Here is a 12,496-nt window from a genome sequence, read left to right as displayed (position 1 = left end):
GAATGTTAACTATAGAAATCATAATATCACACTGAAGAAAGGATAAAAAAAATAATAAATCTAAAGACGAATTACAAAAAAAAGGGATTGAATTGAATCAACTACCCTACATTTAGTATCTCAGAAATTGAGCATCAAATCTCCTTCTTTGTTTATCCCCTTTCCTTGTGATTAGATAAAATAAAAAGACGGAGAATCTATGGATAATAATAAAGGTAGGGCAACAAGCATATTCCTAACCTTAACTCTAATAGATAAACGAAGAATCTATTTATGGAAAATAACAAATAGAAGAAGAATCTTTTTCTTCATATTGTTAGTGATATGACCTAATACTATATTTAGATGACATCTAAATAAGCATTTTGATGTGTTCTTATACATAATGAAATAACAATTTATCTTCATTCCCTATTCTTCAATTTTGTATAAACGAGTCTCTAGATTTTTTGTTAGAGACCTCATTCTTAAGTTGTTAAGAATATGATGGCGAGATTCTTTAATACAAAAAAATCTTAAATTGTACTTGATCCTTAGTTTCCTTAAATGGGGATTTTAATCAAGTATAAACTAGCATAGACATTTACTATTTTAATTAGTATGAGATGCTAATGATAAAGGATGGTGAGTTACATGCCACAAAGTAGGAGATGCTTATAGTAAACGTGTGGGTGGTTGTTGGTTGAACAACGCACTGAACGTGACATTCATATCAAATCACATGGTTGAAAAAATTAATGATTTGTTATAAGTTGTGATTGTGAACTGATTCTCTAACTTAAAGCAACAAAATTGTCTTATGTATTGGTGTGTGAGATTTGCTGGTGATACAGACTCATCTAACTGTGAGATGGGAATGTTCACTGTGTGGTCCCATTCGAGTTGTATATAGAGAAAGATGTTTGTCGAATAGGATATATTACCTCTGTTGTGATCTTCTATTGGTATGTGATAGGAGAAGTCCTTGGACAATGCTAGGCATGAATGATTAGAGAAGAGTTTTCAATCTGTCATCTCATTACATTAACTAAGACCTATTGCATAGTACTAAGTTAGTGAGTTTGATCAGTCTATGACTCTCATTTGGTTGGAACTTTAGTAATGGAATGATTGAATTGCATGGTAATCGTCAACGAAATAGGCTCACTCTAAATTGACTTCATTATTATTTAGATTATCTTGATATGTTGCTAAATGTTATTCAAGATCATCAAGGTGTTTTGAGAAAATGGAGAGATTCTCAAAATAGATTGAAGAGTTCGATTGACATCAAAAGAGTTTGATATTTCCTGTTTTCTATTTAATAGTAAATCTAGAAAGTCACGCACTTGAAAGCAAAGCAACCAAAATAAGAATTATGGGGCTTATGTTATGTTCTTGAACCCATAATAGTTAATTGTGGGTATAACTGTCATTAAGAGTTAATGACATATTTGAATGCAATTGAGTAAGGGTCTTGTAGCAACAAACACCAAACTATCAACTCCACTCATGAACTGTCGATAGTTTTTCAAAAGTTGAAAACTATCGACTAGTTGATGAATACTATCGATAATTTTTATTCAACAAATTGTGCATGGAAGGTACAGGAGTTAGTGGAATGTCCACTAACTCCCATGCCACTTGTCACTCTCTTAGGTTACATGGTTTTAGAGTGGATTAATCCTAAAATCCACTAATTTTTCTTCCACTAATGCATATAAATAAAGAGATTAGAAGAAGAAGAAGTTGCGATGGAGGAAACAAAGGGGGAGATTGACGCAATGACTGCGTTGAGCTAGAAGTGGCGATTGATTTGGAAGTTGGAGGCAAAGAATGAAGAGATTGAGGTGACAATGACGAAGCTGGGCTAGAAGTGGCAATAGAGGCAACGAATAAAGAGATCGAGGCAACGACAATGGCGCTGGGCTAGAGAGAACGATAGATGCAATGAATGAGGAGATTGAGGCAATGACATTAGGCTAGAACAAACAGCCTATCTGAAAGCTGGAGGCAGTGATTAAGGCTATGAAGGAGGAGATTGAGGCGACGGCGATGGTGCTGGGCTGAAGGCAATGGCCGATCTGGAAGCTTGAGGCGACGATGGTGGTAAAGAAGGAAGAGATCGAGACGAGGGCAACAGCACTAGGCTAGAGGCGGTGGCTAATCTGAAAGCTACGATGATGAAAGTCAGCAATGGAGGAAGCGACTAGCAAATGGGATAAGAGAGTGTAATGTTTAAGGGATAGAGAATTGGAAATATTTGAGTTTTTTGGGGGGTAAAATTATAATTAACTTGATTAACGAAATAAGTTGATAATAGCATTTTTGGAAAAATGACGGGGGGAGCTTTTCTAAAACGCTATTAAAATAACATTTAAACTCAACAATATTTAAACTTTTTTAATTTTTAACAAACGTGTAACTAAATAAGTTATACAACATTTAAGCCAAACACCCCTTTTCTTCTATAAATTGATAAGTTTTAGATGTTGCATTGTCTATGCAGTAGCCTTTTATTTTTGGTTAACATGAACAGAGCTCAAGCTCGCCACCACTAAATGGAAGTACAACAATCATGATAAAAAAATAGAATGAAAATAGGGCACATTTGTTCTGAGTTAGAAACAAGAACTGAAGCACGGAAACTATAATCAAACGAAATAGACCTCCATCTTCTTACTGAGTAAGGCTATTGAGTTTTAGGATATGAAATCAAACAAAACAAAAAACATGGAGTACTTAGATGATTGATGTGCGGATACAAAAATTTGTAATGATCGATCGTTGTCGGAAGCCTTATTCTTGTTTCTAGGTCACAAGGGGGGAAGAACCGATCGCTTTAAGGAAACAGAGATTGGCATCGGTGAAGAAAAGGAAAGGAAAAGGGTTTCATGGGGAGAGAGATAGAGCAGAGAAAATGGGTTTTTGGGTGGAGAGAGAGGAAAAGTGATTATGATAATGATATGTACGTAATAATATATGTTACATATTATTATATCTAATCTCGAACTTCTAATTAGGCTTGCTCACGAACCTCTAATTGAGTCAACTCGCCAGCTAACGAGCCGAGTTTTACTAAGCTCAAACTCGGTTCGTTTACAAATCGAGTCTCAAAGTTAGGCTCAAACTCACTTTATTTACCTTAACGAACAAACTTGAACGAGTTTTTTTCAAGTTGAACATCGATCGGCTTAACTCATTTGCAACCCTACTTATAATAACTTATTTCGTATGCTGGTGGCGTGCAACTTATTTTTTGACAAATTATAAGCTACTGCAAAATAAGTTGTTGACCAAGAAAATAATAAAAAATTCCTACAATAATTTCAAATTCCTCTTATACCTGTAATCGTCGAAATCGAGTTTCTCTTGTTATCTCCCTCTTCACTACTCCCTTCATTAGTTGTGGGGTTATTTATTTTCAAGTATAGAATTGGCATCTCTTCCTCACTACTAGCTTTGCACTTTTTCTACTGGCATCTATATCAAGATTAGATCTGATGATAATGTTATCGATTTTGATTCCTCCCTACGATCTTTGGAGATACCTCCCAGATCTGAATATTCCTTGTGATTCTATTTGATTTGTTCTTGTTTTTTTGTTTTTCTCTTGGTGGATTAGTATTACATATACCTTTTGTAATTTTTCTAAGTTGAAGCTAGAATTTTTGGTTTGTGATTGATTTTATTGCAAATTTTATGAATTGTTCATAATAGATTGGTACAATTTGTTGTTTGTTTTTGTTTTTTGCAATTGTTCATTTCCTAGAATTCTTTCTTTACATATGTTTGTTTATATATTTCAAAAGGTTGTTGCCTAGTCAGCATATATGAGCCCAGCATCCACCCAGTGGTGGATTGATGTGTGATTTGCCAAGGTCACTCACTGGCTGCTAAGCACTGGGTCTACCCCCTTCAGACACGTGCATCCCCACATGTGCTAGCCCTACCATCACCGATCCAGTAGGTTGGCTTCGATTCCGACTATAACAACCTAGACCTAGGCGACCACCTTCAAAAAGTTGTTGCCTAGCCAACATATAGATGCCCAGCATGTAACGACTCGATAATGGGTCCAACCATTTTAGCATTAATCCCTATGAGTTAAGTTTCGAAGTGTAAGTAATATAAATGCCAATTCGTTTCGTTTAGTAATAATTATAATAATAATGAAAATAATAATAATAATGGAACTAATACTAATAGAAAGGATAATAATAATAAATGTGAAAATTAAATTACAATGGGTTGATTTCTGAAAAGGCTATGGGTATAAGTGAAATAGGCAGTTTTATAATGTGGGCGTGTAAGTGCTAGTCTTCGGAAAAGCTGGGGCATTGCTGTAATTTGGGAAAGAAGGGGGTGAATCACTTTAAATTTAATCGTGCACATATATATATATATATAGGGTGAGTGGTAGCACAGGCGATCGCGCTCAAGGAGGGGCGTGCGGCAGGTCGGGGGTTTGAAACGCAGCTGGGGAGTGGGAAAAAGCTAGGAATTTTTCCCAGTGGCCAGCCGGGCGTCACGTGGCGCACACTAGTCCCTTCTTTTTGCTTGGCAACCAAGGCTTGTTTAGCCTATTTAAATGGCCGATTTTAGCCATTTTCGGGGGAGGAAATAGGAGGAGAGATTGGAGGGAGGAAGTGAGCGTGCTAGCGGTTTAAAAGGGGGGGAAATGCAAAAATTTTGAAGGAAAAATTAGGTTTTATCAAGATTTCAAGTGATCGGGTAAGTGAGAAAAACTTACTAAAAATACTACTCGGTTAGAACTTAATTTTTGACGTGATTTTAGTAATTTTTGGGTGAAAATTATGTTATCAAGTAACGCGTATTATTTACTCGATGTGGAAACAGAAAACGTCGAAATCGGCTACTATCAGGCAAGCTCTTAACCCTCTCCTCATGTTCTTTATTTCCCGTAAAAATCTCTATGATTTCTCGTATTTTATTCCCTCCCTTACTGTGACTCAGTTCCACGCATTAATAATAATAATCCATGTGGCAACCACCATATGATTTATATTTTATTATTATTTATTAATGATGTTATTGTTAATAGAATGAGTTAAGCAATGATATCTTAGTGTCTTTCATTTCGACTGACACGGAGCTTTGTATCGCTCCGCTTTCCTTGAGAATGATGCCGAATCCATTGGGGGTAGGTTCTTAGAAAGAGGCCATGGTCAAGATTATGGGATTATGTTAATAATTTATTATGAATATGGAGACGGGTTCCTGTGTATGAGAAGAAATGAGAATGCGAATGATACAACGATGTCTATATTCTCAGTAGCATGAAGAGTTATGGTGAATGTTTATGAAATGCTAAGTGTAGTGAGGATAAGTTAATGTTATCTAAGAGTGTGTCTTAAGGGTGTGGGGTACAAAGCCACTGACTGTCGACTGTAGGTCGTGACAGTTGATGGTTGAATGTATGGGCGCCAGTCATCGGCTATTACGATAAGCGCTAGACGGGCCAAGAGAGTTGGTATTACCAGATTCTTGCCTTGACTTTGTGCATATCATGATGTGTGTGCTGCATAGGGTTGGGTTGCATTTACTGATGGGACATTGGCCCCGTTTATTGTAGCTTAATTAGAGAGATTATAACTTTTAGCTTATAAGATTATAACTTCTAAAACTTAGAATAAGTTGTGAACCTGTTTGTTGTAACTTCTCAGAAGTTGTAGTTAAGTAGTTGTGGTATTTGATATCATAAGCTGTAAAATAACTTATTTGTGTATAATTGTCCATAATACCCTTAGTAATTATAGAATGATAATTTAAAAATTAATTAGTATATATGTATAAGTTTTAAGTGTTATACAAAAATTAATTAGAGTATAGAGAGAGAGGGAGATGGCGAGAGAGAGGAAGAGATCTAAAAATGGAGATAGCGGTGGAGAATAAAGACCCTTGATTGTGTGGACAGGAGAGTAATTATTTGTTAAAAATAGGGACAAAATTGTCACAAAAATGTAAAGTTTAAGCAGAAGTTGTAGAAGATGGGGTACCCCAGCTTTGAAAAAGTCAGTTTCTACCACTTCTAAAAGCTAGTAGAAGCTATAAGCTAAAAGCTAGAACAAACACTACATTCCCACTTTTTTTAAGCTAGAAGCTAAAAGTTGTAACTTTTAAGCTGCAACAAATGGGCCCATTGCTTTGTGTGTGATGGGATGCATGAGCATTTGCATGACCCGATTGTTCTAAGAGCCAACTTGGGTTCCCTAGGTGAGCCAGTGCATTTAGAGCATTTCGCATGTGTGCATTCCTATGTGGGCGTAGCATGGCCTAATGCTTGGTTTATGGGGGCCTTGTCATCATGTTAATGCTACAAAAGCCATTACATTTCCTATTTGTTGCATTGCATAGTGAGGATGTATGGCTATAAGTGATGGGGATGGGTGGTGCCCACCACGGAGCGTATGCCGTGGAAGTGGCCCACGATGGAAGTGGGGTATGGCCCATAATAAGAGTGATTATGGGAAAGTGGGATATGACCCACAGTGTGAGTGATTATGGGAAGTGGGATACGACCCACAGTGTGAGCAATTATGGGAAATGGGATATGACCCACAGTGGAACAATGATAAAGTAGCCTATACGAGGCTGTTAACAGGTTTGTATGCTGGACTTGGGCGCCAGTGTATGTAGTATGTGGGCCCCAATGATCGTGTATGTGTAGTTGACTTTGTGGTTATGCATTTTGGCATTTAAGGCATGTAATGAGCATGACATGGTGTGTCGTTGCACTAGCATGAATTGCATAGGGTATTGGGGAAGAGTTTTATCCTTAACCGACAACCTTTCTTTCATGAGCTTGCTAAGTCTTGTGACTCATGTTTGCTTTCCATCATTCCAGGTAAGGGAACCATCTGTGATACCAAGTACACTCAGCGGGGTTGGGTCTAGATCGCTCAGTCTTAGTAACAAGTGCAGAGCTCTCCTAAAACTAGATCCTAGCTATCTTTGTGATCGATCAAGGTAAAACTTTTATGGTATTGAGATGTATGTGTATTATGTAACCTGGTAGGCTCACGAGGTGAAGGTTTATGTAAGCATGATTATGAAATGTTATGTGATGTAAAAAGTTATGATTTTTAAAAAAAGGGGTTGTGGGTGGATTTTAGTTTGTGTTATTGTTCGATATCATTTAAGTAGTGACCCTCTCACAAATCCTCTTTATGCACGAGGAGACTTCGGGAGGCGGGCTGTTACACAGCATCCACCCACTGGAGAATCGATGTGGGATTTGTTAAGATCACTCACCAGCTACTAAGTACTGGGTCATAAGCACAATTTTTTTAAGGGCTTATAAGCCTTTTTACTTTTAAGCTGTGTAAAACTTAAAATTTAAGTAGTGTTTAAGTTAATAATGTATTTGGATAAATGTGTTTTAAGTTGTATATCAAATAGGTATGTGTTTGGTTTTAAAAAATTGATTAGTTATCAGAACTTATCAAAAAGAAAAATGAACATGTTGCTAAATAATACAAATAAAATTCATATAAATACTAATTTTTAATAAAAATAAATTATAAATTGATATCAAACTAATAAAATTGCTATAATTACACTTTGATAAATTATACACAATTATTAAAAAGTATATTAATAATATATATATATATGTGTGTGTGTTACATATTATATATACAGAGAGACAATCGATGGAGGAGGAAGCGGTAGACGATGGAGGAGGCGTGGGTGACGGACAACGACGATAGACATAGAAAAGGCAAACAACGGTGACAGACATGGAGGCACTAGGCAGCAACAATAAAGGCTGGAGGTGGTGACGGAGGATTTGGATGTGGCAACGACCGAAGCTAAAAGAAGGCGAGGAGTTGGAGGGAGGCGGCGACAAAAAAAAGCAGTGAGATGAAAGAGATGGGTAAATTGGAAATTAAGAAGTTATGTGAGGGCAAATCTATCATTTACTTGGTCAACAAAAAAGTTGGGGAAGGGGGACCTTATCTCAAACGCTAACTACCAAGTTTCTTTTTGGCAACATTTAAGAGCTTAAACGTTGTTAAAATAGTTTATAAGTTGCATACCTTATAAGTTAATTCAGTAGCTTATAAGTGGTCAAACCAATAAGTCGAACACCCTCGAAAAGTCTATGATAAAATATTTGAAGAAGTTTTATCGAGGTTAACGAAGAGAGTCCAAGTTACTTAGATACAGGTGTTATTAGATATATATCTTTAGCGATAGAATTAGGACCTAGGCTTATTGGGGGCTTTTTCTTTTTCATTTTTTAATTGGTAACAAAATGAAAAATATTAAAAAGTAATAAAGAAACTATAATCATTACCTACATTTTCAGATAAATAAATACATGTTACAGTTGTTCTCAACAAGATTTAGGGGTGTCAACAATTCGAATTGGTCCGGTTCTATAAGAATTTAGTAACCGAACCATTTTTAACGGTTCCAAAAAAATAAGAATCGTAACTGAACCATTACATATATAAAATCAAACCATGACCAATTCGTTACACCGAACCGATTTCGGTTCTATCCAATTAACATTTAGCTTCTAAACATTTTTGTAAAATATGAAATTACAAACAAATTTGTTAATTAAAATAAACCCATAATTTCATTAATACTTCAAGTCTTGAAGTAAAAGTAGAATAAAATAATTCGTAGACTATCTCATCAAATGAGATTACATCGACCATTTAGTATAGCAATAGCATATAAAAGTCTATAAATAAAAGAGTTCATAAATCTCGTTAGTTTTCTAGAAAGTGATACTATTTATGCATATGTATGTATATATATATACCTAAAAAATTATAATATATATATAAATATAATATTAGTTCTGATTTGATTCGAACCACGGTTTGAAAAAAAAAAAATAATAACCAAACCAAATATAAACCTAACCTTTGAGCCATAAAACCAATCCAAAAGGCATGATTCGGTTCGATTCATCAGTTTTCGGATATTTTTTGACACCCCTAACAAGATTACATATTTTAAAAACATTGCATAAATAACTCGTAATCAATGCTATTAGATACAATATTTGAGAGTTGATATGTTGCCACATTGGTCGATGTGGACTAACAGGGGGTGGTGTATGGGCCCCACCACCTTCCATGGGCCCACACCCCTTCTCTCAAATTATTCATATTGGATAATTATTGCGTTGTTTGTCACAAACAACATAATAATTCTGTACAATATTTCTTCTGTAAATTGATAAGTTATGGATGTTGCATTATCTATGCAATAGTCTTTTTATTCTTGTTAAGAGGGTGGTTGGCTTAGACTTATTTTTTGGTTTAAGAGCTTATAAGCTCTTATAATAACTTAATTTGTAAGCTGGCAGGGTGTAACTTATTTTTTGACGGACCGCAAAAGAAGTTGTTGACCAAGAAAATAATCAAATTACTTTCACTAAAATCTAAAAATTCCTAAAATAATTTCATATTCCTCTAATACCTACAGTCGTCCAAACCGAGTTTCTCTTGTTATCTCCCTCTTCCCTGCTCCCTTCGTCAGTTGTGGGGTTATTTATTTTCAGGTATAGAATTGGCATCTCTTCCTCGCTGCTAGCTTTGCGCTTCTTCTATTGGCATCTCTATCAAAATTAGATCTGATGATAATGTTGTCGATTTTGATCCCTCCCTACGATCTTTGGAGATAGCTCCCAGATCTGAATATTCCTTGTGATTCTGTTTGATTTGTGCTTGTTATTTTGTTTTTCTCTTGTTGGATCAGTATTACCTATACCTTTTGTAATTTTTCCGGGTTGAAGCTGGAATTTTTGGTTTGTGATTGATTTTGTTGCCAATTTTCTGAATCGCTCATTTCATAGATAAGTGCAATTTGTTGTTTGTTGTTTTTTTTTTTTTTTTTTGCAATTGTTCATTTCCTTGAATTCTCTCTTTACATATGTTTGTTTATATATTTCGATTGTGGAATGTGGACAGCACATATACCTATAAAGAATCTTTAAGTGTTCGTCAGCCAGGACAATTTGAGCCAATGGGTTATTTCTTCAATCAATTTATTTGGTTGAATCACAGGAATTCTTAGCAGGGTAGCCTTGAATTTGAAACACAATATATACGATGCTATTACTTGCGTATAAGTTAAAGTGTCTAATCGGTATTCTGATTCACAAATCATGGCTGAAACTTTTCTTGTCGATTAAGAGTTAATTCTGTTTCGGAGGATAACATCAACCAATTAGTGTTGTGTTTCCACAGTTACTCCACATTTCTGTAATGATAATATGATTTGTGGCTGTAGTTCAGGAGGTAACATAAAGGCAAATTAGGAAGACAGTTAGAAGGGGAATCACAGGTATTCAAGGTCAAGCTAAGATGCCTGCCCAGAAGATTGAAATGGGTTACAGTGACACAGTTCATGATGTCTCCATGGATTACTATGGAAAGCGTGTAGCAACTGTCTCATCCGATACCACCATAAAAATAATTGGGGTAAGCAACAACTCTGCTTCACAACACCTTGCAACTCTGAGTGGACATCAAGGCCCCGTCTGGCAAGTTTCCTGGGCTCATCCTAAGTTTGGATCAATCCTTGCTTCCTGTTCCTATGATGGTAGGGTAATAATCTGGAAGGAAGGGCATCAAAATGAGTGGACACAGGCTCATGTTTTCACTGACCATAAATCATCCGTCAATTCAATTGCTTGGGCGCCTCATGAAGTCGGACTCTGCTTAGCTTGTGGATCTTCCGACGGGAATATCTCTGTCTTCACTGCACTATCCGACGGTGGCTGGGACACAACCCGGATCGACCAAGCTCACCCACTTGGAGTGACCTCAATTTCATGGGCCCCGTTCACGGCTCTTGGTGCCTTAGTCGGATGTGGTGTACTGGATCCTATACAAAAGCTGGCTTCTGGCGGTTGTGATAATACAGTGAAGGTGTGGAAACTATGCAATGGAAATTGGACGATGGATTGCTTCCCTTCCTTACAGATGCATGCCGACTGGGTGAGGGATGTGGCTTGGGCCCCGAACTTGGGCCTTCCAAAGTCGACTATTGCCAGCGCTTCACAAGACGGGACCGTTGTGATGTGGACGATGGCGAAGGAAGGTGAGCAATGGGAAGGCAAAGTTTTGAACGATTTCAAGATTCCTGTTTGGAGGGTGTCATGGTCCCTAACAGGGAACTTGGTGGCTGTGGCTGCTGGGGAAGACAATGTCACACTGTGGAAAGAAGCAGTTGATGGGGAGTGGCAACAGGTGACAATAGTTGATTAGCATGATTTACTTATTCCATTTTTCTAGTAACAATCCTGGTTTTTTTTTTTTTTGGCAATTTTGAGAACCAGCTGGTTTTCACTTTGCATGGTTTCAAATTCTGGTGCGTTAATCTGACTATCGACTTATTTTTAAGTTTTAAGTTTAGGGTATTCTCTAATCATTCATTTCTTTTCTTTTTTTTTCCCCCATTCTTGCATTCCCATTGTTCCTAGAAATGATTTAGTTTAGTGGAAATCAAGGTTTTGTTTGCTCAACTCAAGTGGTGGTCTTCCATTTCAACTCTGATTAAAGCTCGTGATATGATAGGGACAATCGTGACAAATTAATACTGGGATGGCGTTGTCAATTTACCATAATATAAGAACCCTTTTCCATTTTTTGTGTTTAATTCCAATGTTAGATTATAAAATTCTGTGTTAGTTTCTTTTTTAGTTGCAAAATTGAAAGCTAGTAGATGTCATTTCATGTTTGCTTGTCAAAAATCTGAAAAAAAAAAAAAACACAAACTACTGTTTGATTTGTGTTTGCGTTCAATTTTTTAATATAATTATATTATTTTTATAATATATTAATAATACATAATAATTATATTATTAAATGATGTATTAGTTTCTATATTAATAGAAATTAACAATTCCAGAATTTAATAAACTATATTGTTTTATAGTGTATTAACTATTATAACAGTGTTGATGAAATATAACAATAAATTTGTAGATGCGAGGAAACATCTTCAGGTCTTTGGGGATTGCAAATCCTTGAGAGACTGCAAAACAAAAAAAAGTTAGAAACACAAGGTGTCTCTCAAGTGAACTCTCCGTTACTTCAATCAGTTTTAACCAAAAAATAAAGAAGAGAAATTAGTATATTTGATGTATTTTTTGCCTATCTAGAGAGTGGGGGGTCACCTCTATTTATAGAGGTTGAAACTTATAAATGAGAGAGTAGTCGCATCTTTTAAAATTATTTATCTCGATTTTCAAGACTTCACTTTTAGAGATTAGTTGGCATGCTTCGACTACAACCACATTCAAAGGGGTCTATATGAGACTTATCACTCTTTTAGAGTTCACCCAATGCCTAAATAAGAGTTACCAAGGAAGTCTTTGGAAAAGTTAGATGATAGGATCCAAACAGAAGGGTCCCTTGGCTTTTCATGGTTTCCACTTTTATCTTTTGGGTTCATTTATTCTTGACCCTAATCTTTTTTATAAGTGGGCTCTAATCCAAAACACATCAAATAGTATATTATATCA

At 36.0% G+C, this 12,496-nt stretch overlaps 1 protein-coding gene across 2 annotated transcripts; it reads left to right on the top strand.

Annotated features, from left to right (window-relative positions):
- Positions 1 to 9,426: 9,426 nt before the first annotated feature.
- On the top strand, positions 9,427 to 11,400 carry LOC127798872 (protein transport protein SEC13 homolog B-like). Of its 2 annotated transcripts, none has more exons than XM_052332512.1 (2): positions 9,427 to 9,526; positions 10,263 to 11,400. In XM_052332512.1, the coding sequence occupies exon 2, from the start codon at positions 10,332 to 10,334 to the stop codon at positions 11,235 to 11,237; it is 906 nt and encodes a 301-aa protein (XP_052188472.1). In that variant the 5' UTR covers positions 9,427 to 9,526; positions 10,263 to 10,331; the 3' UTR covers positions 11,238 to 11,400. The 2 variants fall into 2 exon arrangements, with proteins under 2 accessions (XP_052188472.1, XP_052188471.1); XM_052332511.1 differs by having other exon boundaries at positions 9,444 to 9,526; positions 10,258 to 11,400.
- The last annotated feature ends 1,096 nt before the right edge of the window (positions 11,401 to 12,496 follow it).

The sequence above is a fragment of the Diospyros lotus genome, chromosome 4, assembly GCF_014633365.1.
Source record: "Diospyros lotus cultivar Yz01 chromosome 4, ASM1463336v1, whole genome shotgun sequence".
NCBI lineage: Eukaryota > Viridiplantae > Streptophyta > Magnoliopsida > Ericales > Ebenaceae > Diospyros > Diospyros lotus.
The sequence above is the reverse complement of the archived record's forward strand: the minus strand, read 5'-3'. Positions and strand labels throughout refer to the sequence as shown.

What these genes read in the sequence shown, in the direction of transcription:
- LOC127798872 (XM_052332512.1), top strand. Translation starts at nt 10,332, where the DNA reads ATGCCTGCCCAGAAGATTGAAATGGGTTACAGTGACACAGTTCATGAT.